Raw genomic sequence first — 27,795 nt, 5'->3', positions numbered from 1 at the left:
TTTCTTCCCATTCAGTTTTCCCTCCCTTACCCTGTGGTCCTCGGTGCTATTCCTTATGTTCCACATATGAGTGAAACCGTATGATAATTGTCTTTCTCTGCTTGACTGATTTCACTTAGCATAATCCCTTCCAGTTCTGTCCATGTTGATGCAGGTGGTGTGTATTCATCCTTTCTGATGGCTGAGTAATATCCCATTGCATGTATGAACCACATCTTTATCCATTTATCTGTTGAAGGGCATCTCGGCTCCTTCCATAATTTAGCTATTGTGGACATTGCTGCTATGAACATAATCATGTTTATAGTAAAACTTTAGTTGTGGTGCTTCTGAATGCTTCTGCCGTTGCAAACTCCAAAGAAAAAGTCTGCTAGAACTCAGGATAGTTCTGAGAATATAAGATGTAGAACATACGACACCCTGACTGTGTTTCCAAAAGTACAGCTTGGCTTTGTGATAGTTCTTGTGAACAGTTTTCTTAAATTCTACAACCTGGAAGGCAACAATATTCATATCCAAATGAAACACTCCTTCTTTTCATGAACAGAAGTGGCTAAGAGTTGCAGGGGAGATGGGGTACGAGTTTATGGAAATATTCTAAATCCTGCGGAGAAACGATAGGGCTGTGATAGAATGGACACAGGAAAACAGCTGGAGAAGTGGCTGCTTCAATCCCTGAAAAATTGTTTGGGCACAAAAACATGTTGACACCTATAGATGCCGTGTTTTGCCTGATGCTTCAGCTAATGGAGGAAATGAAAAAAATCTTTTAAGATGCATTTATTTACATATTTACTCATGGCTTAAAAATGTCCACCCATCCAGGACACTACCTTTATCATCATGATGACATAACCTTTTATCACTAGAGAAAGAACACTTATGTTCAGTACCAGGAAAAGGAAATATTCTGTTCATGTTTGTGTTGCGAGCATATATTTAAAAGAGATGTACATAAAAACAGAAACATGTTTTGAACTGCTCACTCCTTATTCTAAAACCAATCTGGATTAGAAAAAAATAAGTGGAAAGAGTCGACCTAGGGGAGTCCTTTATTAGAATCAGAACAGTGATCAGACCTCAGTTTTTAGGACTTCTCTTTCAATGCGTCCTATAACCCTATTCAGTTTCTCCTAAGAGCTTAAAGGCATCAAAAAAATTGGAGGCTTGTTAATGATTCATTTAAATCACTGTGTCTGTATGCTTCTTTTTAAAAAATCAACATTGAGAACACTTATTGAGCCCACATCCACAACCATATACGAGGTATTGTGGTTAGGAATACTTGACACTTTCTGAATTTTGTGTTTTAGAATGAGTTAGAGCCTGCTGGGAGAGATAGTACAGACACCCCCACCCTGCTCTCCAAGAAAAAAGAATATTCCCCAGAACAAAGAAACAAAAAGATGCTTAAGTATTTTTCCAAACTGTTTTGTTTTACTAATGTATATAGACACCTGTCCCAAAATAATAAAATGAGCATAATTGGCTCAATCTAATGCATATTTGTCCTATGTTGTGTTCTGCAATAGACATCAATATAAACAGTCCCCATGTTCAAATTTGTGATTTTGAGTGTGGTTGGGAGGGCTAATCAGACAGATGTACACAGGGCTGTCCTACAAGGCAAATTCCTAGTGCTCCTAAGAGAGACATAGCAGTAAGTGCTGCCTTGACCCTAGTACTTGACCCTTGCCCTTGTGCCCTGGTTTTATGTTTCACAGAATTTCCTTGTGTTGTTGGCTCTTTCAAATTCTGTTAGGAAGTGGTCGCTAGAATGTATATGATGTGACATGAAAAAGGGGACCAGGGAGAAGGCATTGTATGAGATGGGGTCTTGAGGGAGGGATAGAATGCCTGCCAATTTGGAGAAGGAAGTCAGAGGTGGGAAAGCATGGGTCACGTTCACAGAGTAGCGATTGGCCTGACATGACCCGAGCCTGGAGGGACTCTAAGGAAACAAGGCAGAAAGGTAAGGTTGGTTGATACAAACACGTTTATCTGACATGGTTTGAAATAATTTCAGAGAGATGTCCACTTTTAATGTTTGCAAAAGTAGTTTGCCCTAGACTCTTCAGTGTTTGAGCTTTGATTATTACAAATAATTCAGGCAGGAATGAACTAGTGAGGATGTCTGGAATTTTCCCAGACATTTCATGCCTTTGTTAGTATGATTTGCTCATTCTTTTCCTGTTGATTTTTACTCCGTTCTCCATGCTCTGCTTGCTCCCTTACCTACTTTTTTCCACATGGGTGATAAAGCTCCTAGGATTTAGTTTTTCTCCATTCATTCCACTTTCCTACAATAGCAAAATATTTGTAACCCCATCACTAATGTTCTTGCCAAAGTGGACTTTTCCGAACTTTCTCTGGAGTTCATGACTGTTCTTTCTCTTTCAGCATTGGTATTTCTCCAGTCGAGTATCAGTCCGTGGTCTGTGCATGAAGATCATGCTGATTAATAATAGTTGCTGGGCATATTATAATACATTTGCTAGCCTGTGATTAATTGTGAAGTTTTTCTGGCTAACTTTTCCAATGCATTTGGCTACTAAACAAGAAAACATTTCAAAAACTGTAATCCATTTGCAATGATATTTGAAGATAATTTAAATCATGTTCTTAATGATTCTAGAGTGTCTAAATATTGATTAATACGGTCTTGGTTAATGAAACACAGGTGTATGATTTTACTATTACTTTTGCTTGTATGTATTTATAAACTTTATTTCAAAAGGCAAAGGCCAGCTTTGATGCTTCTTTTGTTTTTCATTAGCTTTATATTCAGATAGAAAATGTTTAAAAGGACTGTAGATGGCCTATCCAAGGTGCTATTTTCCTCCTTTATCTTATCAGCAGTCAGAATAGGCTGCTGAACTTCTTGTTGGTCAGGGTGAAGTGCTCTATAGGAGAAAGTCTTGTCATGGAGTTTTGAGTAAGAAATAAATATATCAACATACATATTTTGCTTTTCGAACGTCAGTGTTACACGTTCAGGCATATGCAAGCCTAATGGTCTGCCTGTCTGTATCATTTTCTCCTGCAATGACAGCTTAACAGTTTTCCTGGTTGGATCGTGTTAAAATCTTTAAAGGCTACATTCACTAAAACATATGTCCAATGTTTGGGCAGCCAAAAATCTGTGCAGTCATTTTAACGGAATAAAACTTAGCAATTTTCTCTTACCACGGATATCTTATTGTGAAATCTACATTAAAATATCCTCAGTTTGGAGTCTATTATTTCATATTTAAATTGTTTTGGGATGGGCTGAAGTATACTTTTGCCCTAACTTAAAAATGGAGCTTGCTAATAAGAAAGCAGTAAGTAGCTTCAGTAAATCACAGGAGGACATACTTAATATAATGAAATTATTTTATGGTAGGTTTTTACCTGATTAGCTTTTCTTGAGCGTCTTCCCTATTCTGAGCGTTGTACTAGATACCCCGCGTAGATAACTTGAAGTGATAGCCACTTGCAAGGACACCTGGGTAGAAGATGGATAATGGGAAAAAGTCCCGGAGCGGCCAGACCAGGAACAAGGCATTGGCAGCATCCCGTCGGAACAGGGGGGTCTTGGTCAGTCTGTGATTGGCAAAGTTGCCCCGTGTTCCTTATTGAAATTTTGATAGTGGAGGGGATGGCTAACTGAAATAGTGAGAAAGTGAGACTCCGCGAGAGAAATCCAGGGCCGACCAGTGCTAACTGCCTTAGCAGTTTCACTCCTAGCCTTCCAGAATTGCTTTTAAAGTTTTCTTGACGAATCTTCTGGAGCCGTTGTAGGAAACAAAGCCCTTTTGTTTCGTGGTAGGGGATGCGGAGAGCGGTTGTGCACAGTCCTAGTCTTTAATTGGCTTCGCTTTCCCTCGTGCCCTTTGTTGCCTCCAACTCACTGGGACTCCATCTGCCCGAGGCCAGAATCCTGGAGCAGGTCTTAGTGGCACCAAGTTGAAGAAGCAGATACTGGAAAATCCAGCCTTACCTGATCTTTCCTGGCTCTGATAGGTTCAGCTTTTCATATTGAAAAGTTGTTTAAATCCTCTTAAATTTTTTTTTCAAGTGGTGAAATAGGTTTATCTCGGAAGAAAACTTGAAACTTAAAATAATTTCTGCTAAAGAAAATGAATTTTAAAGTAGTATTTTTATCTTTAGTTATTTTAAAAAGGTTAACGGCTGTCCCCGTTTAAAAGGCACCATTGTTAATTTTTACTAAATACCTCAAAATGCTAAATTTGGCTAGCAGCATAGCCTGTCTGTTGTGTATCATAGTGCCTAAGTGTGTGAAAGTTAAATGCCTGTTAAAGTTGACCAAAAACATGTAATTTAATCAGAATATCTAATCGAATCACAAAGAATAGAGTAAAACTGTCTATAATTTTCTAGATTTGCGATGATCTCATTATCATAATACTAACAAAGTGTTAATAATTTCCAAAGGAGTATAGAAAATAAACAATCTTCAGAAATTCTAGTAACTTAAAATTGTGAATAAGAAAGCGCATACCAAGTTGAAATTCATTGTATCTTACAAAATTATTGTATTTATAGACTCAGTCATTAATGATATATGCTAATTCTTCGACGATCTGACTCACAAAATATCACTGTTACTTCTTAATTTGGGCATTTTTCAGAATTTTGTTGTAATTTTATTTTACATGTTTTAATACTTTTCTGATATTAGAGTCGACTTTAATAAAAAGCAAAAATGAAATTTAGGTGCTTTCCAAATTAAATGAAGTAACCGATCTGAAATGCTCAGCTCACAGCCCAGCACACAGCAACTTCTGGAACAGCTAGCTGTTGATGGCGATCGTGATTTCTGACTCCTCTCTTCGTGCCGCACTGTCTCTCTCTGGTTTGTGTACCCTAACAATTCCATAAACTCACGGTGTTACTGCTTTTCATTGTGTCTACCCTTTAGCTCTTGGCGTTTTAGAAATTTAGAATTTCTTCTGCACCCATCAGCATAACCCTGATCCAAGAACACCCAGGTACATAACACACTCAGGGAGGCATTGAGGAGCTTCCTGGTCTCTGATCCTAACAGCGTATTGACCGTGTTGTCTAGGATCCAGCAGTTGAAGGGCCAAGAGGTGAGCTGGTCCTAATCCTGCCTGGCGCACAGTCCACGGAGACTGGCGGGGGAAGGCTGACTCCCTGTGTTTTCAGTGTGCTTACGTGCTGCTGGGGCTTGGGACCTTAGGGTTCTCTGGTACTGGAAGCTACTCCTTTAGTACTATGAAAAACAAAACAAAATATGGTTAAGTTTTTTGAGGAGATTATGACTACAACACAATGTGTACTCGTAATTCAAAAGCTTTACGTTTACGTAATATTGACTTATTGGGAATACTTGCAATAATATAAAAATACTTTTTACATAGTCTTTTCCCAACAATTCCCTCACGGTCACTCCTCAGGAGAAACAGGTTTTGGTAGTTTGGAATGAATTCTGCCAGACTATTTACACGTTGGCTCAGGACGTACAGCTATGTATGTTGGTGTCCCCACTGCTGTGGTGGGTTTTTTGGTTTTTTGGTTTTTTGTTGTTGTTGTTCTTTTGTTTTTTTTTGTAAAAATGAGATTCTATTGTTCTGCAGTTTGCTCATTTTATCAGTTCATTAACCATAGGCATCTTTCCCTGTCCTTAGTCTTTTTTAGTGGCTGCGTATTATCCAACTGTATGGCTGTGTCTCAGTTTATCTAGCCTTTCTCCTGCTGAAGGACACTCGGGAGGTCTCTGGATTTCATCATGTTGCGTGAACTCCGAGGGTTGGAAGCTTTTGTCCTGGCTACATCTGTGCCTCGTTCCCCCACTATTTTAATGATATCTCTTCCCTGGTTGCTTATTGGCCCTCAGGGATCATTCTGAAGGTTGTCATTCGATCTTGAATGGGACTCCGCTCAAATAAAAAATACCAATTCTGTTGTGTGGAGGTTTAAGGTAACAGTAGCATTTTTATAGAAGTTTCTCATTTCTACCTCCCAGGACTTTAAGATGCACCCTCTAGCTGGGATGGATTTTAGTGACATCATCCTTGGGCACTTAGACATTGGCAGACTTTTGGGTTTCAGAGATAAGAAAGGTTTAGTGGTTAAATCTGTTTTTTTAACTGGTAGTCCATTAGGTCAGGACTTCTTTTAGTGAGTACTTTGAGAACACATTTGGGTTTTTATCGTGATTGTGGACTCTTTTTGTCTCTGTATATTTCTAACCAGGTGCATTAAAATTTAATTTGTGACTTTTGTAAATGGCATAATTAATCATAGTCATAAAATCCAAATACCAGTATGCCAAGGTTAGCATTTCACTGGGGGTGGGGATGGTATTCATTAAGGTGTTCATAAAATTTTATGTTCTTAAGTCACTATTTACTCAGGAGATACAATAACTTATTTTTATCATGGCTACTGGCCATATCTTGGAGTTTAACATCTGTTCCTTTTAAGATTTTAAACCCTAATTTCTTAGAATGAAGGCAGTCTTTTAATTTATATACGCATATTTGCTTGGAAGATCTTATATTCACAAAAGATTAATGTATAATTTAAGAAAGCTGGTATCAAATTATTAGACATGTAGCAGAGACATTACCCCTGCTCTTTGGTAACATGTTAATTCTTCAACATATTTGAAGCAGTAACTTGCTGTTGATTTTAATATTTTTTACCTTCCAACACAGCTGGCATCCTGCTATGATATCATAAGCTGTTCTTTTTGATTTATTATTGTACAGAGTCTATCACCCTGGGTGAACAACCACACTGGGCCAGTATTGAGAGTACGTCTTTTTGTTTGTGACATTTGCTAGGTTAAAATGGAGTTGTGGTGGTTAACCAGATTTTAATGCACATGAACAAAGACGGTTGTAACCCTTGTACTTTTGCAGTGATTTCTTCCTGCTAGGTTTCCTCGAATATCTAGTAGCTTGAGCTTTTCCTGCGTTACAGCTTTTACGTGCTATTTTCATGTGTCCCTTCTCCACAAAACAATATTTCCCAAAGCTGTTTGTTTATATGCAAAGGCACCCGAAAATGAACCCAAAAAAGCACTTTCATTCTTAAGGTAATATGAAGAAAAAATGATTTGGAGATTAAAAAGGTGAAAAACAGTCATTTAGTTTGTAACACAGAAGTATTTTTATAAAAGAATGCCTTTTAAGGGCAGAATTGTAAATCTCATTTTTCTTTTGTAGTAGGATTATAAACTATATTGAAAAATTTTGTAACCGTGCAAATATCAAATAACTGTGCAGTGACAGAGAGTTACAACTTATTTGGCATAAAACTGTATTACTAATTTTTAATTATCTATTGGATTGAAATACATTGGTTTTATTCCTTAATCAAAGCTGCCATCATATACTTGAAAATATGTATTCTCTTCAACATCAGATTTTCCTTTTCTCTTTCAGTCTGTGATCAAAACAGGGCGACTGCTTATCAGTCATGAGGCTCCCTTGACAGGCGGCTTTGCGTCGGAGATCAGCTCCACAGTTCAGGTAGAGTAACTTTTTGGCACTGGTTTTAACATTTGTGCAATTATACTTGTCTATTCCAAGAAAAAGGTTACTTATCACAATATATAAAAATATGCACTTTTTGGAAATGCACGTTTTCCATTCGACTCCACTGTCCTTTAGTTAATGGTCTAATTACATCTTCTAGAAAAGAAATCTTGAAGTAATAAAAGCTGAAAATCCCTTTTTAGGAAGAAGAAAGTTGGAAATGAGTTTACAAAACTGATGTTAGTTATGTTTGCTGGGAGAACAGGAAGCGAAAACTTTTAAATCTGAGTGTGGTATTTCTCTTTTGTTAAAACTTAAACTTACTATGCAATATGTTGATCTTAGATTTTCACATCCTTCACCTTAACAAAATGCATCTGTCAAAAGCCAATAATGTAAATTTAATAAATAATTTCAAAATCAATAAGTGATTTTATTAGTTAAATTAATAATCAAATTATATTATGCTATGCTATTGGTCATGCTTTAGAAATGGTTTAAAACCTTATTTTTAAAAGGTAGAAACTGCTGCAAATAAGGGGAAAAAATCCCACATACTGCTTTATGAAGGATTTTTGTTTAAAACTTTTTTTTGAATTTCTATCACAGATAAGAATAAGATGATTTAAATGAGTTTCATTTTTCCTAATATTTTAAATTAAAAATTCAATAACAATTTTAAATGTAAAGTATATACATTTTAAATTCAGAATATCTTTGTAGTTTGCAAACATTTCACTTCTCTTTACTGGTGTTAAGATGATTCTATTGTTAAGATACATGTTAAGTTGAGAATTCCTTCAAGAGTATATGGTTTAAAAATTTGATATAAGATTATGATATATGAGTAATGATAAGTTTTTATAAGTTAAACTTTTAACCAGTTAACAATGATTTCTACCAATATATTATCTTTAAGTGCAAATTGACAGCATTTTAAACATTTTAAAATTAGATGAAGCAGATTTAAACATAAATGTTTTTAAAACTAGATCGATATAATCCCTAATTTATAGTAAAAAAAATTATACTGTTATTTTTGTACATTATTTATATTGTCACCAACAAAATTAAGAAAAGCAAATATTTGAGTTTTGCAGAGTTTTTTAAATTTATTATATAAATTAAAATTTGAAGCATATTACTTATCATTATATAACATGAGTGCCTGGTATTTATTTTGCATTTTATTCATTGAGTAGCATAAGGTACTGACTTTGTAAAAAAACCAAAAAACAAAAAACAAAAAATGGGGGTCACGGGAACAAATCACTCTCACACCAAGTTGCTATTTCAAGTCAGAGGCAAAACTGGAAAAAGAAACTGGAATTTTCTGACTCCTAGTTAATATGTAGTCCACTAAATCATTTGAAATGATAGTGACTCGGTAAGAGAATTTTGATCTGAATAGCCTTACTCATTCTGCTCCCTGAATGCTGTTTTGTTATCTCAAAAATTTCATTTGCATTTAAATGTAAAAAGAAAACAAGTAGAAACATAGAATTAGAAATTATAGCTCGTCCTCCTGGGAAGTCGGCTTCCTCTGAGTGTGCCTGAGCTGGGTCTCCTTACTTCACTAGTCAACTGCAGTGGGGTGTAATGTATTTTTCAGACTGGAAAAGAATTAGAAAGATCATCTAATTTAGTATCTATCAGTCTTGAATAGTATGTGGACTTGTGTTAACAGAAAAATATCAGGCTTCAAGAATACGTTTGTGAATTTCAGTTTGAGGAACACCCTATTAGAGTTAAACACAGTCATTACAAAAAGCTCACACGAACAAGATCATAACCACTGAGTTAAAATCAGATCCTGAAATTATGTGATAATGACCGGTGGTAACAGTTGTGAACGAGATTATCCAAAATATAATTATATTTATATCATACCGTGAAGACACCTTGTAACCCTCTCCGACTTCCAAGAATATGCCCATAGGTGTCTGGAGGCTACAGCCTGACAAATCGTGACCTAATCTGACCCTGTTCCTTTTACACATTAGCGCCGTTGTCCAGAGTGTGTTTGACTCACCCAGCTTCAAAGGACCGCGGAAGATCTGGAGCTCGGACAGGAGTCTTGAGTAAATGTTGAGTTTGTGCATATGCATTCTTTTTTCAAAGTTCCCCCGAGCCCCAAGAGGAAAATAGAAGTTTTAAATATATTATAAAATGTTATGCGTTCCATGTTAAAAATCATTCAACCAACTAACTATAAAATGAATTAAGGTAATAATGTAGAGGGACCTACATTTGATGTTTTGGGGGATTAGTATTTGGATTTATTAGTATGAGGATGAATTTAAAAATACTCACAGGTGTTCCTGCTTAAGTAACGTATGGAAAATGGATTTTAATAAAATCAACACAGTATCCCCAAATGTTTGCCTATTGTGGCTTTTATGTATTGATAAGAGAGGGGGGGGAAGACACCTTGGGAGATTTTTTTTCCTTTTTCGGTAATAATGTTTGCGCATAACTCAGGGTAATCTGAAAAATAAAATCTGCTTTTCAGTCATTATTTCATGCACAGATTCAGCTAAATGTGTGTCCAACATTGAGCATCTTTTTTATGGAAGGCCTCGTTCCCTGTTATAAGTGAAACCTTGATCCCATCCCCAGCTCCTTGGATTGTTTACACTGAAATTACTTACGTGTGAGGCGCAGTTGCTTTCACCACTTGGAATGATTCATATTTCTATATTTCTTTTTGTTGTATAAACTACAATGTAAGATTTAAAAAAAGATAGAACAGTGTTAAGATATTGAAAGCCAATCTTCTGGGACAGCTGGGAAAAGGTACACAGAGAACATTGTCTTGGAAAACAAGCTTGAAATTATGGATGAGAATGATCTAGAAACTGATTAAAATACTGAGTTATTCTCATTGTTGTATCAATGAATGTAAATTTTATGTAAAAATGAGCACACGCCAAAAAGTCTGCTCCACAAGCACTATTTTGTGGAAGATCTCTGGTGGTTCTTCAAAAGGTCATGGTTAATTGGACAAAAAATTGCTTTTAATATCACAATATTTTAAGAGAATGATGATTCACAATAAAACTACTGTTTTTAAATACATTCGAATCTGAGAGCACCATTTTCAGTTTCCCTTAAATTTTAAATTATTATGCATATTAAACATGAAAATATTGAAGACAAGAAGGCACTGTAGGGAGTATTCTTTTAAATTTATGGTTGGTATTTTCAGATAGAAAAATTATATCATGCTATATGAGATTGAATATCAGTAGAACATTTTTCTGCTAGGTACAGGAAGTATTGCTGGCATTACTATTGGTTTTTTTTTTTTAGTTGTATGGATAAAATATGAAAAGAATGAATATGAAGTGTATTCATACTTTATTTACATAACTTTTCAATTTATGGCAGATGGCTCTTCCATTATACAAGGAATTCGCTGTCCACATCTTGTTTGTTTATGCCCTTTGTCTCTTTTTCATAAAGCCATTTGTTTTATTAAAAGGAAACCTCATTGTTAACAGACTTAGTTCGAAGTCATGTTAAACTCACAGAAGTGATTAAACATAACATTTTTGAAACGGATTTGTCAATAGCTTCTTCATGAAATTTATATGAATGCTTACAGAAATCAAAACCAATGCATCGAATCTAAGAACTGCTTTGCATTCCTATTGGATTGAATTTGGAAGTTAAGTGGGAGGCAGAACAAACTGAGGTCTGGTATATTTGGCCCCCCACCCCTGGGGAAGATTTCTTGGTCGGTCATCCAAAGCTTCACTGTCTCTTCCCATCTAATTTTACATTCCCATCTGTTCTCACTTTGGGGGTGAGGGAACTTTTCCCTTCTTTCATTTGACACACACTGAAAGTTGGAGATAGGCTGCTTTTAGGGAGTTATGCATTCCATCGTGCACCCTGATTTGTAGAAAAGTGCAAAGACAACAGAGTAGTTCATTGACCTCATTGTGTAGTTTGAGCAAAGACTTCGTTGCTTCAGAAAATTATATAAATTAATTATATGTGATGTTTGTATTCCTCAGCTTTATGTAACCACAGGTTTAAAAACATCATTACCGTGCAAAAAGAAATGTGTGAACCTCATCCATTTTAATATTCCTCTAATTAATTTATAATATATGCTCTAGAATGCAATGTTCAAAATAGGCATTATTTATTTAAATATTAAGGCCAAATAATATGTGGTATTTAGCAGCTTTAAATAGTATAATTTCTTTAAGCCTTGGAGAAACCAACCTTTATTATTAATTTCGAACACATTCCCATAATGATGAAATAAATCTTGACTCTGATAGGCTTGTGATAAAAAAAAAAATGTTTGGTTTTTTTTTTTTCCTCTGGATTCAATGCTTAAGAAGAGCGCCAAAAATTTTAGGGATTGGGGTTGGCTTAAAGGTTTGAATTTTTTTTTTTTTTTTTAACACATGGAAGCAATAAGTCAGCAATAAAGAGTCCAGTTGGAGCGGATGGTAAGTTTCCATACCATTGTTCCATCCTTTCTGTGCGGTCTCTTTTCCTAGAATAAGAACTCAGAAACTGTGTGTGCTGACATATATTTTTAAGGTAATCATATTCTAATACTTTGAGAGGATTTTTATAGGGTTTACACAAATCACTGTGTAAATGGAAACTTTTATAATTTTCAAGTAAAGGAATTTTGCTTTTCTTACCATTTCATGTTCGAAAGGATTCTACAGAAGGAATTTTAAAAATAAACTTCTATTCCTACCAAATTTACCAGCACTCTGCTTAAAAACATCAGTCTGAAGGAGAGGGAGAAACTCCTAAATGGTCTTGCGTTTTTATCATTGTGGAAAATGTTTAATTAAAATGATGATGTTGTAAAGTCAGAGTCATCGGAGAAAGCTCTCCGAGTTGTGACTTGATGAATAGTTTACTGCGATTTTATAATCTTAATTTTTTTTTAATTAATTTTTTTAAAATCAACAATGCAAGGCATTTGCCAACAACAACAGATGTAACAAGCAGGGGAAGTGTAGTTCTATGTGAAAATCTAGTTAGTTTCAAAAATGAGATACTTATCATCTATGACTCATAAGAGTGGTACTGCTTAAAAATAAATTGTACTTAGTGTTGGTGGCTGTACAAATGGATTGGTCTTTCTAGGAAATCGGTTTGGGAGTGAGTATTGAGACTCTTCACAGTATGCACTTCCTCTGACTCAGGAATTCTAGAGATCCTCACTTTGGAGTTCCACACAAAAACACGGAAGGGCCTTTTTCTCAGTGGCAGTCATTTGATAGGAAAATATTAGAAATAACATTAATGACAGCAGGAATATAGTCGAATAGTTATGGTTTATCCATATGATGAATGTTACAGATTTATGGAAATCATTAAAAGAATAGTTGACAGCGTGGTAATATTTGTATGGATATAATATTAAATGAAACACTCAGTATGCAAGCCTACAGGTGTTTTACTTGCCTAATTTTGTGGAAAGAAAAACAACATATATATCTAGATATAGAGGAAAAAACTTACAAAATATGACTTTTTTGGATCTGTATTTTCTTCCTCATAATTTCTTCATTTTCTGTGTACAGAAGCATTTATAACAATTGAAAGCTTTTTTGTAGTTAGCTGTGTCTCATGCACGTCATGGTAAATCTTCCAGTTCTTGCTAAACTGTTTTAAGTAAGAAAACCCATTTTGCTCATAAATCTGATTTTTACAATATCATAGTACTTTACTTTGACGTGGTTCCTTAGTCAGGTACGTTTGAGTTTGGGGAATTGGTGTTCTTAGTGATGGCGGCTACCCGCTCAGATTTGTGAAATGAGATGGATTTCAAACCAGTAAACCCTACTGCATAGATTCCGTTAGTCCATCCCTCACATGCATGGTCTATTTAATTTATCGCTCTCATTATAAAAGTGAAAACAGCATTATATTTAATCTTCCCGTGTTAATTGGTCAGTGATACTGAGACTCACATTGGATCCCTGCTTATTTTCTCTCCCTCCCTTTGGTATTAGCTTTTTGAGAGATTGCTGTCATTCTTTTTGAAATCTTTTTGGATGTAAGCCAGTCAGAAGAACGATTATCCACATTCCATCTTTCTGGGTAATGATAAAGTGCTCCACTTTCCCTCACACAGTTATTAATATTTTCCCTGTCAGAAGTGGTCCCCTTTGAATTCAAAGTCACATTCATTATGCACCTCCCTCCTCTCTCCCTTTCTTTGTAACCTCTGGTCAGCATTTTGTTGTGTCCTTTTTGGCGATGTCCCCAAACCACTCCTGTCTACCCCACTTAAGACTGACCGGCCTGCCAGTTGGATGGGAAGAATGAACTGCTGGAATGTTTGAAAGGATGTGTACTCAAGTGAAAGGTTATGTTGCAAACATGTAGTCTTTAGTCATGCCTTAGATGTTATTGAAGGAGTATGTGGATTCCCCGATAACCTCAGTTTTGAACTAGCACCTCCTCGGAAAGGCTCTCCCAGATGTCCCATCTACAGTAGCTGTCTGCGCCCGAGTTTTCCCCCATCACATTACTCTGTCTTACTGTCCTCATAGCCTTTGAACTGTCTGCAGGTGTCTTGTTTATTTGTTCTGTGTCCCTCTCGCCCCAGTGGAAGGCAAGCTTCATGAGCTTAAGGACCGTGTGTGACTTGTTCACGTCTGTAAGCCCGGGCGCTAGAGCCCTGCCTGGCACTAAGCAGGCACTCAAGTAATTAAATGAATTGTTTGCCCCCAAGCATCGCTGCTGTTAATAATTTCTTTGAAGAAGAATGATATCTTGCTGGTTTGTGTTGTATATAGAAATTGCTAGTCACAGTTGCTACACTGGACTATTGCCCTTTGTAGACACCACCCCAATTTGTTGACTCCCCCCACTCAAAAGTTTTGTGTTTATGAGTTCACTACCAAAATGAGTACTGATATCATGTGCTGTTGTCCTTCACATTGCTACTTTGTGTCCTTTTGACAAAGTTGTTTCTTGAGAGTAACCTGGCAATACTTTTTTTTCTCCTCCTAATTCTCTAGTGAGGCTAAAAAAGACATTTATTTTTTTTAAGATTTATTTATTTATTTGAGAGAGAGCGAGAGAGAGTGAGTGGAGAAAAGGGGCAGAAGGAGAGAGAGAGAGCCAAGTAGACTGACACAGGGCTTGATCCCAGGACCCTGAGGTCATGACCTGAGCCGAAATCAAGAGTCGGATGCTTAACCAACTGCACTACCCAGGTGCCCCAAGATATTTACTTTTATGTAGTTACCAGTGAAGTTCCCTAGAACGAATAGACTAGTTAATGAGTAGAATAGATTCTCTAAAGAAAAGCATTACTTTCTTTGGAAAGTGACGGTGATTTCTATGATCTGGTACCTTTAAATTACATTTTAGCACCCCAAGAGTTGTAGTTTACTTTCAGAGCAATTCTCGAAGGTCTAGTTTTATCCTCAAACTTATAATTGTTTGAAAATATTTCATTTCCTTATTTGGCGTGAAAGAGTTTCCCTTCTTTTAAAATATGTATATTTTAATGTATAATCTTAAGGTTTTCAAACTACAATAAAATTATTTAAAATTTTCTAAGTGAGAGACAGCAGAGCGTCCATCCATGACCTGGCCGACCCTCTTGGCCACCTTGTAACATTGTAGGCAGATACAGAGAAGCGTATTAAATTTGTCAAGAAATTTTAGGTGTGTTTTGTCAGCATTGTGTTCCCAATTAGTAAGGAGCTGGGTTGGCCTCTGGGAAACAGACCTGAAATTCTCAACCAGTTTGTCCTGCGTCTGGGTGGGCAGTAACGTTGCTGTTGTTGAAAGCTCATTTTATTTTGGTCATTTAGTGTAATTAAATTTACAGCTCAAATTAGTTTATGCTTTGTTACAAGGGCCATCACCTCTTTTCATGAATGAGTTCACAGCTCACCAAAACATGCTTGCATTTAAAATAGACATTAAAATAGAAATTAGCTACTGCTAATGAATTTTCTGCTCAGTTTGAATCGAAACACTTGTGAAAATTAAGACAAGTTAAAATCAGCACTTACTCAAAAACAAGCAGTTGAAAATGAAAGTTATAAATCATCTAGTTTATAACTTTTGATTTTTTAAATCTATCAATATTAAGGAAAGTGTTAATGATGCTTTAATTTGCAGAAGGTCTGAAAATTTGCATTTGATTGGGAAAATGTTGAATATTTGATTATTTTCTTTCAAGTTATGTCAAAGAAGGCACTTTATTTCTTGATCCACTTGAAGAAACATGCATTTCTGCTTTAATCCTTTAAAGGACCATATAATGATATTTGCTATTTAGGGTAGTTCTTTTTTTTTTTTTTTTTTAAGATTTTATTTATTTATTTGACAGAGAGAGACAGCCAGCGAGAGAGGGAACACAAGCAGGGGGAGTGGGAGAGGAAGAAACAGGCTCATAGTGGAAGAGCCTGATGTGGGGCTCGATCCCATAACGCCGGGATCACGCCCTGAGCCGAAGGCAGACGCTTAACCGCTGTGCCACCCAGGCGCCCCAATTTAGGGTAGTTCTATATTGCAGATGGTGCCAAGAATTTGTCTTTATCAAAATTATCAGGGGAGAGGTATAACTCATGACTTCACTTTAGAGGGTCTAAATATTTATGTTTTAAGAAGTGCCTTGAGATGACTAATATTTCAAAATCCATTATTTATATCATCTACAATTATAGTTGTATCATTTTTGTTTCATTTTTTACAAGTCCTGATCATTTGCTTTCTTTTGGTAGGATTTGTTTACCCTCTTAATAACTACATTTCTGCATTTTTTTCCTGCATCAATTTTATATTCCCAGCTTAGACTACAGATGGTATAAAATATTCCCCATGTGTGTATATTTTTTTAAGACTTTATTTTAAATAACGTTTACACCCAACAAGACACTCAAACTCACAACCCCCAGGTCAACAGTCGCACACTCCACCAGCTAAGCCAGCCAAGTGCCCCTCCCACCCCATGCCTGTATTTTGAGTGCTTTCTGCACCAGTCAGAGAGAATCTTGGTTTTCCCTGAGATGGCTTGTATATTCAAATTTTCTAGCACCATTTTTCTCCTTTAATCTATTCCTTTTAAAATACCAATGATTAATTCAATATGAGCAGTTAAAGAAATTGAAACTTAATCTTACCTTTTCAGCTCATTACTGAAGAATCCCCTGCCTCTGCATCCTCACAATAAAGTTACGCTCTATTTTTCCAACCATGAATTTTTCTAGGCATCAATTTCTACCTACGAGTGCATAGCAGACCAAATTGAATGTATTTTGTGAAAAATATTCCAACATCACACAATCCTATAATTTATTAAAACCAGCTTTCCTATGGCAATTCCAAAAACATAGTTCAGGTACATTAAAATAATGAAGTATTATACAAATATTGATAAAATACCCTTTTCATTTGACGGAATGTTTTATTATGTAGGCAGCTATCAATTTACCTAATGAATCCAGTACCCATTTTAATAAAACCCATGTATTTTATAGAACTAGGACTTGCCTAACCTATATTTAGCGTCACGGGAGCCACAGTGGTGTAGGTGAAGTGAAATGTCCCTATTAGAGAGCACGCCCCGGGGGTTCCTTTCGGTAGCCCGCCAGAGACCAACAGTGCCTTTGTTTTTCTTTCTCTCTTGCCATCTTGCCTCCCTCCCTCTCTTTTGCCTTTGCCTTTCCTGCTAGCCTCAGCAAACATAATGGATCTTTGCGGCAAAACTGTAATTCTTCTCTCACCATGGACACACTAGCATTATTCAGGGTGGTTTGTGCTTAGGAAAGCCTTCTCGATCCTAGTAGGCAAACATTGGAAGTGCCCTGTAATATCAGATGAAGGTAGACGAATGAGGTTAGATGGAGGCAGCTCTTTGCTTTTTCACACAGTTGATCAAAGGTGATATTTTAAAAAACCTATGGAATTAATACCATCTGTGATGCATTTTTAAAGGGAATCATCTATCAGTATGAAGTCCCTGAGTGTATATTTTTTCCTGGTGGTTTTTTTTTTTAAATGGTGTAATGGAATGAGGTGTTATTATTATATGTGCTGCCGAAGCGAGCACTGGAATGAGGTGTTATAGATGACACTTCTGCCCACCTTGTTCATTTCTTCCAAGAATATCATAGCTAACAGTAGTTTTAATGATGCTGTTAGGGATGATTTACTAAAATTGAAACTAGGGGGATCACTAGGACACATACTAAAGAAAGACATTCTTTTCCAGACCTGAAATGAATAATAGAACAAGTGGAAGTCCATAAAATATTTTTTATTTCCCCTAAGAGTAGGCTAATTTTCGTTTTTACCTTCATAACAAACATCCTCAAAAAAAAAAAAAATCTTGAAACTGTGGTTATCCTATTTGAAGAAATTTGCTAAGCATTTGTAAAGTTCATTTTGAATGACTTTTCTTGCTGCTTGCCTTGTTACTGAAAATTGGGACAGAATATTATTTGTTCATTCATGAAGAAGCATTTAGTTAGCAATATGAAGCAGAGTTCCCTCTAACGTCATTTGTGTGTTACCTCTACTAGAAAGATTCTTTTAGAACCAAGGCTTAGTTCACTTGCTTCCAGCTAATGAATTTGTTTTCCTCAGGGACACTTAGCCTTAAAATAATGTTTTCCGAGAGTATAGAATTCCATGTTATGCAAATAGAGATGCTTCCCTCGAGTCACCGGGAAGGATAGCTGGGCTTATCAGGTGGATACTGGTTTGTCTGTTGAAAGTCTTTTGCCTTACAGCTGTTAAGGCCAGCAGTCTCTCTGCTGTCTAGAACATTTAAAAATCGATAGCTATTTCATAGATAAAATCTGAAGTCCTTTGTTTTTAGTGAAGTGTTTGTGTGTGTGTGTGTGTTTTTTTTTTTTTTAGATTTTATTTATTTATTAGAATGAGAGAGCACAAGCACGGGGAGCTTCAGGCAGAGGGAGAGAGAGAGAAGCAGGCTCTCCACTGAGCAGGGAGCCTGACCTGGGGCTCGATCCCAGGACCCCGGGATCTTGACCTGAGCTGAAGGCAGAGGCTTAACCGACTGAGCCACCCAGGTGCCTCTTTAGTGAAGATTTTTATTAGTGAATTTTATTTTATTTTTTAGTGTCGTACAGGTAGAGTATGACCCCCTGTGATATTTCTCTTTTCATGCTCTCTGCAGGTCAAGCATTTTAAAGATGATTTCATCTTTGCATTGGTTTTCATGGAGACTTTGGCCATCTGGATGTCAAAGAGAGCTGACATCTTCATTAGGATACATTTATCTCAAGAAGAAATGGTCACAAATGTGTCGGGACCATTGTTTCAGCTTTGGTGTCAGGCTAAAGAGAGGTGAACTGGTAGAAAGTGGAGAAATTAGACCCACTTTTCTTGATCCAATTGTTTACAAAGTCATTCCCATTTCCACCAATTCTTGTGCCCTATTGCCTGAATAGGAAGCCTTTCCTAGGAACAGTGAGGTCTTGGCGCTACCAGTGGGAATAAAGTGATCATATACTTTATCTTCCAGATTCGGACAGCAGGCATAAATCGGGGTCGTTCCATGAAAACTGGGATGTGTAATTACTGACTGAGGCTACATTGTGGGAATATGTCAACTACCATGTTCTGCAATCAAAGCTTATGGATAGGTAACAGTGGAATTAGATCTAGATAGGAAGGATTCTTGGTAAATCAAATTTAGAGTTCTTAAATGTCCAAGAACTAAAAAAAAACCAAAAATGAAAAACTCAAGAACATAAGTACCATCTCTTTGTTCAGTGATTATATCTTTTAAACGTAAAAGAAGAATTTCAGATGGGTTGTTTTTGCTCGTGGCTGTCGCTGCTTGTTCTCATGTGTAATTTGTTTTTAGTTATTGGCAAACTACCTGGGAATCGTTCAATGACTTGTTGGTTGTGTTGGACATTAATCCTTAATAGTTTAAAAATGTCAACAAGTTCTAAGTGTATTTAAAATAACTTTAAAATTTTCCCTAAAGTGAATGTTTAGTTGTTTGTATTGGGTACAGAATGAAGATGAAAATACAATTATGTGACTTACGATGTCGTTTCCTTGTTAGCTGTGTTACCGGTCAAGGAATGATAAAGTGACCCTTTCTATGAATGACAGCTTTTAATTTTTACAAGTTTGACTTTTTGAAATAACTGCTGAAGGGGGACATTTTATTGTTCCCCAAATGGTAAATTAAGGATCTGGAGAGATTCATTAACCATTTCAGTGATTTTAGCCTTTTGGTAAACTTTAGTTTCATTACATTGAATTAAATCATTAAAGGCCTGAAATGATTCTATAAAAATTGATTTAATTGCATGCTGACTTTGGGGTGTATGTTTTTGGAAAAATGCTTTAATGAGAAAGACCCACTTGGCAAGATCAAGATCTCCTAGATTAATGGGGATTTGGGAGCAAATACGACATTAAACATGCTTTGTATGTGTATTTGAAATAAGGTAAATAAGTACAGTACTTCCAAAAGAGAGTGGACCAAGGGCTGTTTGCCCCCTGCAGAGGCTCCCTTCTCCGGAGCGATCTTCGTTTCCCACGGTGCTGCCAAATTGCGCGTACCATCAAGGATATTCTCCCAGCCAGAGTTTTGTGTTACATAGGCTGTACTCCTTCTTTTAAAAAAAGATTTTTAAACTTTTTTTAAGATTTTAAGATTTTTTTTTAAGATTTTTAAGATTTTAAAACCCTTTTTTGCATTACCAGTTACGTTTCGGTGTGTGCGTGTGTATGCATAGGCTGTGGTTTTCATTGCCTGGCCGTTGTTCATGTGTGCAGTGGCTAAAGCAACACCCAGTGTTGAGAAGCCTAGAAGTTGAGAACGCAGCAGTGGCTAAGTGTCCTTTTGTTTAAGGGGACACAGTGTAACTGTGCACATACATAAATAGCTCTCACATTTTAAAACTCTGGGGAACAAATGTGAAGCTGTTTCCAGCAAACAGATTTGTAAAACCCTCATTGCTGAGGGATTATTGAATGGCCCATCTGTATATTTCTAGAACTTCTAAATCTTTTTTGGGGGGGGGTTCTTTGATTTCTCTTCTTCAATAATTCTCGTAAGACATTTTAGACAGTATGGTTGCATTTAAAATTTTACTGCATAGTCCAAAATTTAAGCTAAAAATAGCTACCTTTTCACTGATTCCATAGCCCTTTAAGGGTTACACACAGTACAAAGTTGAATGTCTCCCTTCTTTGAAAACTTAGGACTGTCAATTGTATCAGGCAGTGAAGTAATTACGCAGTTGCACTGGTTAACAATAAAAAGATCAAGGGATGAATAAAATGCAGTGATAATAGTAAATGTTATAAAATAGTGATCATTTGTAATCTTAAGTGATAAATAGCTAAGTCATTTGTCACTTGGTGTAGTTGGTCAATTCACATAGCATCTTGGTTTGCTATAGTAGAAAATTGACTTAAATATATTTAGGGATGACAGATACTATCCCACATAATAGCGCTTTTATTTAATGAATAGTTCTTTTCAGATTTTTCAGAGAAAACCTTAGGATGCTAAAAAACTATGATCAAAGGGGACTTCTTTATTTTTTTTAATGATTTTTTTATTATGTTAGTCACCATACAAAGGGGACTTCTTTAAATTATAGTTATATTTCCTTCTTGAGATATTTATATATAGTCACTTGGGTAAAAGCATTTAGAGAAGGTTATTTTTCAAGTGCATATAGTTAGATTCAAGAGAATTATTCTAAAATATTAGTAGATATTTGTTATTTCTAGGTAGAGGAATTGCATGTATGAGTGATTTTTAACTCTCTTCTTTATCGAAGGCATTATTTATCCCAAAATTTCCAAATGCTCGCTTCATGTCTCCATTTGGTTGTCTGAAAGTTCTTTACAAAAAAAAAAAAAAAATGTCCAAACCCACTGTTATTTTGTGTTCCCTGTGTCAGGCCAAAACCTGGGAGGCCTCATGAATGCCTGTTTTCCCTACACCCTGCATTCAGTCCACCAGGAGGTGCCCTGCTCTAGAAATATATCTCTAATCTGACCATTTAGCACTTTTACCACCTAAATCAAAGCCAGCATCTTTCTTCCCTGAACTATCAGTGTCTCGCAAGTTTTTCTTTCAGAGTAGCTGGAATAGCCTTTTGAAAGTGCAAATTAAATCATGTATTTCCTTGTCCCAGTGGAGTTCCCCCCACCCCCACCCATCTTCACCGTGAAATCCTAACTCCTTACTATAGCCTGAGTAGCTCTACTGCTTAATCATATTTTCTAATTCTTTCTGCCTTCTTCACTCTTGTGTAGCCTCAGGGATCATCTTGCTCCTTGAATGAATATAATCGTGGTTTAAAAAAAAATTTGACATAAGGCTAGAAACACATACTTCTGCTGATAGCTTCAGAATATCTTACAGATCAGACAAAAATAGAAAATTTGATCCAGATAATGCAAACATGCCCCGGACAAGTAACTTAAAGTTTCTTAGGGTGTGGTGTTATTTTTCATCTTTTTCATAATGCCATAATTTGAATAACACAACTTATATAGTTAATGCCAGTTTAAGTAATTGTGAAAGTAACTATGAAAAATTCTTTTAGTTTCATAGATAAATGTTACATTTAGTAGCATGGGTTTTCAATTTTCCTGTAATTTTAATCACTAACTCATTATTTATTTAAGAAAAATTCAGTTTAGGCTTTTCTTTTTCTTTTTCTTTTTTTTTAGATTGATCCAATAGGCTTTTATTTATCTCTTTCTAATTTAACTAAATAATGATGAGAATGGTTCTCAATTGCACTCTTAACATTGTTGCAAAGGTAATGTAATCGAAGTCTCAAAGGGGAGGAGAAACACAGGAAATTCAAAGGCAAAGATAGTAGCCAGAGGGGGTGAAAAATGAAACGTATAGGGAGCAGCATCCCAAAGTTGTCTGCTTCTCATTAGGAACAACACAAGTCAGAAGACAATGGAGTGACACCTTTATAAGGCTGAAAGTAAAAAAAAAAACCTAACCACCCAGAAATCTACATTCAGGCAAACTAGCCTTCAAAAATGGAGGGAAAAATAAATAATCTTTCAGATGAGCAAAAATGAGAGAATTCCCTGCCATTAAACCTGTGTTACAGGAAATACGAAAGGACATTCTTCATGCTGAGAGGAAACAACACCAGATGGTAACTCAGATCTATAACGAACAACTGCAGAACACACATTCTTTTCAAGTGCACAGAGAATGTGGGCCAAAATAGACCATATGTTATTATACCATAAGCAAGTTTTAATAAGATTCAAACGTTTGAAATCTTCTGTAGTGTGTTGTCTAACCACAATGGAATTAAATGAGATATTAATAAGATACCTAGAAAATACTCAAATGTTTGGAAATTAAAAGTAAAATTCTAATAATAGCAGGTCAAAGAAGAAATAACAAAGGAATTTATAAAATCTGATGAACTGAATAATAATGACCACACAAAATATGTGTAGAGAAGTTTAATACTTAGAGGAATATGCAAACTGTAAATGTTCATCTTCAAAAGGAAAAAATAAAACCCTGTAAAACAAGGTTTAAAGCTTCTACCTTAAGGTAGAGAAAGCAAAGCAAAATATACCTGTAGTAAGTAGAAGAAAGGAAAAAAATCAAGATAATAACAGAAACAATAAAAAAGAAAAGATACTACAGAGAACTTGACAAAGCCGAAAAACATTGGTTCTTAGGAAAGATGAATGATCAATGAAAGGAGAGAGAAAACATACATGACCAATAAGTGGAATGAAAGTGGGAATATCATTACAGACCCAACAAACACCAATATGAGGTAAGGGAATATTAGGAATAACTGTATGTGCTGGACCTTCCTTGGTCCAGATTCTCTAAAAATGGTTGAAGGGCAAGGATGGGATGGGACATGCGGAAGGGGTGGGGAAGGCGGGGTAGCTCTCCAGCCCCTACTGTGTGCTGAGTACTTAGCTGGAACTTCACACGTTTTATTTCCTCCCTCACTATCTTAATGAAGTGTCTGTTATGCTCATTTTTACAGATTAGGAAACTGAGGCTCAGGGAGGGTAATTAATTTGCCTGTGGCTGGATAGCAGGCAAATAAAGGAACTAGAAACTGAACGGCATCTGTCTCCAGGCTCCATCTGCTCTCTGGACTGTGTGTGTCATGAACACGGCAGTAATGAATCCCGGCAAACCAAGTAGAAAACCCACTGAGCATGTGGAACGGGATCCCCTCTGTGTGGGGTGTCACTCAGAGCTGTCTGATGACCATGTTGTTTCCTCTTATTTAATCCAAAATGTGATTATTTTTTTTTTTGTATTCTCAAAACCCATTTTTTCTATATGTAAATGAAATCCATTTAAATTAAGCAGAAGGTTGTTACGAAAGAAGTCGAATATTAAGAAAACTTTTGTTTAGCCATGAAGATGAAAGTGCCCCCCCATCCACCCTGCCTGCATGGACGCGAACAACATTTCAGCAATTAAACATTAATTCTTACAAAGGAGGAATAATAACACTTGGAAAAATAGATTTTGTTTTGTTTTCTTTTAGGAATCCCACCCTAAAAAATGGCCTTTGCGTTCCTCTCTTCCTCTCTCCCTTTCTGTGTGTGTGTGTGTGTGTGTGTGTGTGTGTGTGTGTGTCTAGGAAAAGGAGGCTTTTTAATATAATGGCTATTTCGCTATTTTTTCTGGCAAGTAGAATGTATAGAAAAGATTGTTTCTGTTTGGAGAATGCAAAATATTTTCAGGCATATTTACAAATAATGAAAGGTAAAATAGAATACATTTTTGTAGGGATTCCTTTATAGTCTGATTCAGCTTACAATACTTAAATGTTTACATTAGGAGATGAATTAATCGTGGTGATTCATCTCAAAAATATATAGATGAAGCTCATGTTAAAACTCTAGGAGTAAAGTATCTCTTTGCATGTACTGCAATATATTTCATATTAAATATATAATTAAAACTGTTATACTAAAGTATTTTTGAGAACAGATCCTAGATTTTTCTTTTCTTTTCTTTTTTATTTTTGATCCTAGATTTTTTGTACAAGTTTTGTGAATGATCTCTTGTGAGTGCCAAAAGCTTAAATACACCTTTTTATTTTGCACAATGTTGAGTTCTATAATCATGATATAATCAGCATGAACAACCGTGTTGGTTGCTTGAAATGCTGACTTTTCCGGCAAAACCATGTGTTGTCAAGTAGGTGATCGAGCATTCGCTAATACAGCTAGCACAGGGTTTGTTATCGGTCATTGTATACCAGGGGAATTTGAATTTTCTGACGAGTCAGACTTTGAAAACAACCAGTTCTATCGCTCATTGAGCTTTTATTTTTGTTTAGCTCTAAACTGTATTTTGGATTTGTTATTTTCTTCAGTTACGTTGTTCAAGGGAAAATACTATATGAAATTGTGCTAAAACAAAATTCTGGGGGACCAGTGAAATAGGAGCTCCGCTGTGAAACAAACATTGCAATGCGAACCGACAGCGCAGAGCAGCATTCGTTAGGAAACTCAGATCAGTGGCGTGGCAGCTCTGCCTGGGTTTGAGATGCACAAACACCAGTGCTCGCTTAAATGGGATAACGATGCTTTAAAAAAAAGAAAGGCAAAATTTCCAGTGTGCATGGCAAGAAATGTAGATAGGACCTTATTTTATTAAAATTAGGAAATTAAAAAAAAATTCATACAGGGAAAAGTCTTCACATGATATTACCTGAACTCAAAGAATAACCCTGTTGTATCTTCTGGCTTCAGTTAGTGAGATTTACGTAATCCCGTGTCTAGATCCCCTAGCATGGAGATCGTGTACAGTGGTAAATGTAGCCGACTAGACGGGGAAAAGAAAGCGTCTTCAAAACTAGCTGCATCCACTTCTGAGTTGTAACTGAATAAATAAGTCTGGCCAAAATAGATGATAGAGAAAGGAGACTAAAAATTAGGGCAGAATCCATGGACTCATAAAGAAAAGAGACTCTTAAGAGAATGTCCACCCCAACTTCCCACTTCTGCTCTGGTTTCTCTTGATCCCCCGTGCACTTGCTTGCTCGCTCCTGAGTGTGCCCGCACAAACCTACCCATGGGGCAGACACCGGCATCTGCATAAGAACCCGCAAGGGATTGCAGGCCTGAAGCAAGTTAAGAGAAGTACTGAGTCTACTCGCCCGTGCCAAGATCTTTTTCAGAAAGCAAGTCCCCAGTGAAATGAGAACAGTAAGAGTGCTGTTTCCCCTCCCCCTCCTCCTGTATTTAATGGAAATGGAAACTCTTCGAACTTCTACTTCGAACTTCCACATCCCTCCTCGGGAAGGACAGTCTCTTATTCTGTGATTTTGTTCATCTTCTTTTGTTCGTGTTGCGTACATATTTCTCTTCGCAACTGATTATGTTAATTGGCTTTGGTGTTACTGTCTTTGTCAACAAGTCGGCCTGGTGTTCATCACCCATTTCTTTCTTTTCTTGGGTGTAGGAAATTGTACAGGTTCACGAACGGCGCTATAGACCAATTTTTTTTTCATTATCATGCAGACGTTTTAGCTCCTTAGAGCTGTGTCTCTGTTTTTGTCTTTGCTTTATGTTACACAACTAAAAGTTCCACTTAGGTGGGTCTCCAAGAGAATATGAATAGGAACAGCCTGTCCTAAAAGGAGTGTTCCAAAACTCTTCCAGGTTTTTAGTAATTTTTAAAAAATCTTTTTAAAAAAAATTTTAAGTTTTAAAAAATGTTGGAGCTAAAAAAAAATAGTAATAAAAAATAAATTAAAAAAATGTTGGAACTAAGTAATTAAGGAAAAGTGAAAATACAGTAAAGGCTATGCAGCCAGCATTTATTATGCTAGATACCAGTCTAAGCTTTTTAGCTGGATTATTTCATTTATAATATTGTTAATACAAAACTGTAACCAAAAAAATAAATAAATAAATAAAGATACTAAAGACCTGAGACTCAAAGAAGCTTAGCAACTTGGTCAAGATCACACAGCTAGTAGGTAGCACGTTTAGACCTTGGTCATCTGACTCTAGACTGCTGAATTTCCCTAAAATATGAACGGCAGAAAAACAAATACTGTATCCCCGGTAAAAGTTGAAAAATACTTGTATTAAATATGTGTAAGCGTGCTTATGAAGGATTCGGACCACTGGAATTAGTTTTAGGATGACTTTTCTGTCTGTCTTAATATACTTTTACTGATATAAAAACAAATGCCACATATAATCCCTAGTTGAATAATCCTTTGTATTTTAAGCAGCAAGATAACTTTGTAAGCATTATAAAATTATGAAATTATACAACAGTTGATATTATCATAAATTTTGGCCAGTTTTTTAATATAAGTAGTCATTATTTGTAACATCATATTAGTGATGTTATTTTTTTTCTCCAGTAACTATAAGATTTCAATCTGTATAATTTTAAAAGGCTGTAGATAATCTAAGTTTTCAAATACCAATAAACTTCCACATTAATGACAGGAAGAATTTGGCAAGCAACATTTCTGACTTACTTTATGATTCTTCAAAGACAGTAACTAATTGTTAGATGGTATGTCTGTGGTTTGTGAGTTCTGAGTGGGAAGGGTTTGATCTTTAATTTGATGTTCAACTTGTAATGTTGTTTCCCAGTATTGGTTGATAAGTATATTTTGTAACACAACCAGATCCTCGCCTAAGAAATAGAAATGTAATTCAAGGAATCTTTTCTATAATTTTAATATCCTTTAAAACTTTACTTTTACTATGCTCTAGAAGAATGATGAACTAACAGTTTAAAAATCAACATTAAATATAAAAGAAGTGATGGGGCACCTGGGTGGCTCAGTTGGTTGAGTGTCTGACTCTTGATTTCAGTTCAGGTCGTGATCTCAGGGTCATGGAATCAAGCCTTGAATGGAGCTCTGTGCTGAGTTTGGAGCCTGCTTTGTACACTGGGGATTCTATCTCCCTCTCTCTGCTCCCCTACCCCACTTGTACTCACTCACTCTCTCTCTTAGAAAAAAAAAAAAAAAAAATATATATATATATATATATATGTGTGTGTGTGTGTGTGTGTGTGTGTGTATGTAAAATAAAGGAACTGAAATATATAATGAATTAATTGCACACATCTTTTTAGAAAATTTCACATTATCAACAAACATGAACAAAAAGTTATAAACAGATAAGATTCATTGTGATAATAAAGATACTTGGGGAAAGAATATAGGTTTTAAAATTTTTTTTTTTTTAAAGATTTTGTTTATTTATTCGACAGAGATAGAGACAGCCAGCGAGAGAGGGAACACAAGCAGGGGGAGTGGGA

General features: G+C 36.0%; 1 protein-coding gene across 8 annotated transcripts in view; it reads left to right on the top strand.

Annotated features, from left to right (window-relative positions):
• BCKDHB (branched chain keto acid dehydrogenase E1 subunit beta) overlaps positions 1–27,795 on the top strand; it is a 206,551-nt gene that overhangs the window by 141,180 nt on the left and 37,576 nt on the right. For all 8 annotated transcript variants that reach the window (XR_006780803.2, XR_015722235.1, XR_006780804.2 and 5 more), the window contains one exon: positions 7,419–7,505. Coding sequence is in view for 5 of the 8 variants with exons in the window: in XM_087856926.1 (XP_087713052.1) it covers positions 7,419–7,505 (87 nt within the window). In the remaining 3 variants the exon portion in view is untranslated. The remainder of the gene's footprint in view (positions 1–7,418; positions 7,506–27,795) is intronic.

Source organism: Ursus americanus, chromosome 29 (genome assembly GCF_024610735.1).
Source record: "Ursus americanus isolate L20-20 chromosome 29, mUrsAme1.1.p, whole genome shotgun sequence".
In the NCBI taxonomy this organism is placed as follows: domain Eukaryota; kingdom Metazoa; phylum Chordata; class Mammalia; order Carnivora; family Ursidae; genus Ursus; species Ursus americanus.
The sequence above is the reverse complement of the archived record's forward strand: the minus strand, read 5'-3'. Positions and strand labels throughout refer to the sequence as shown.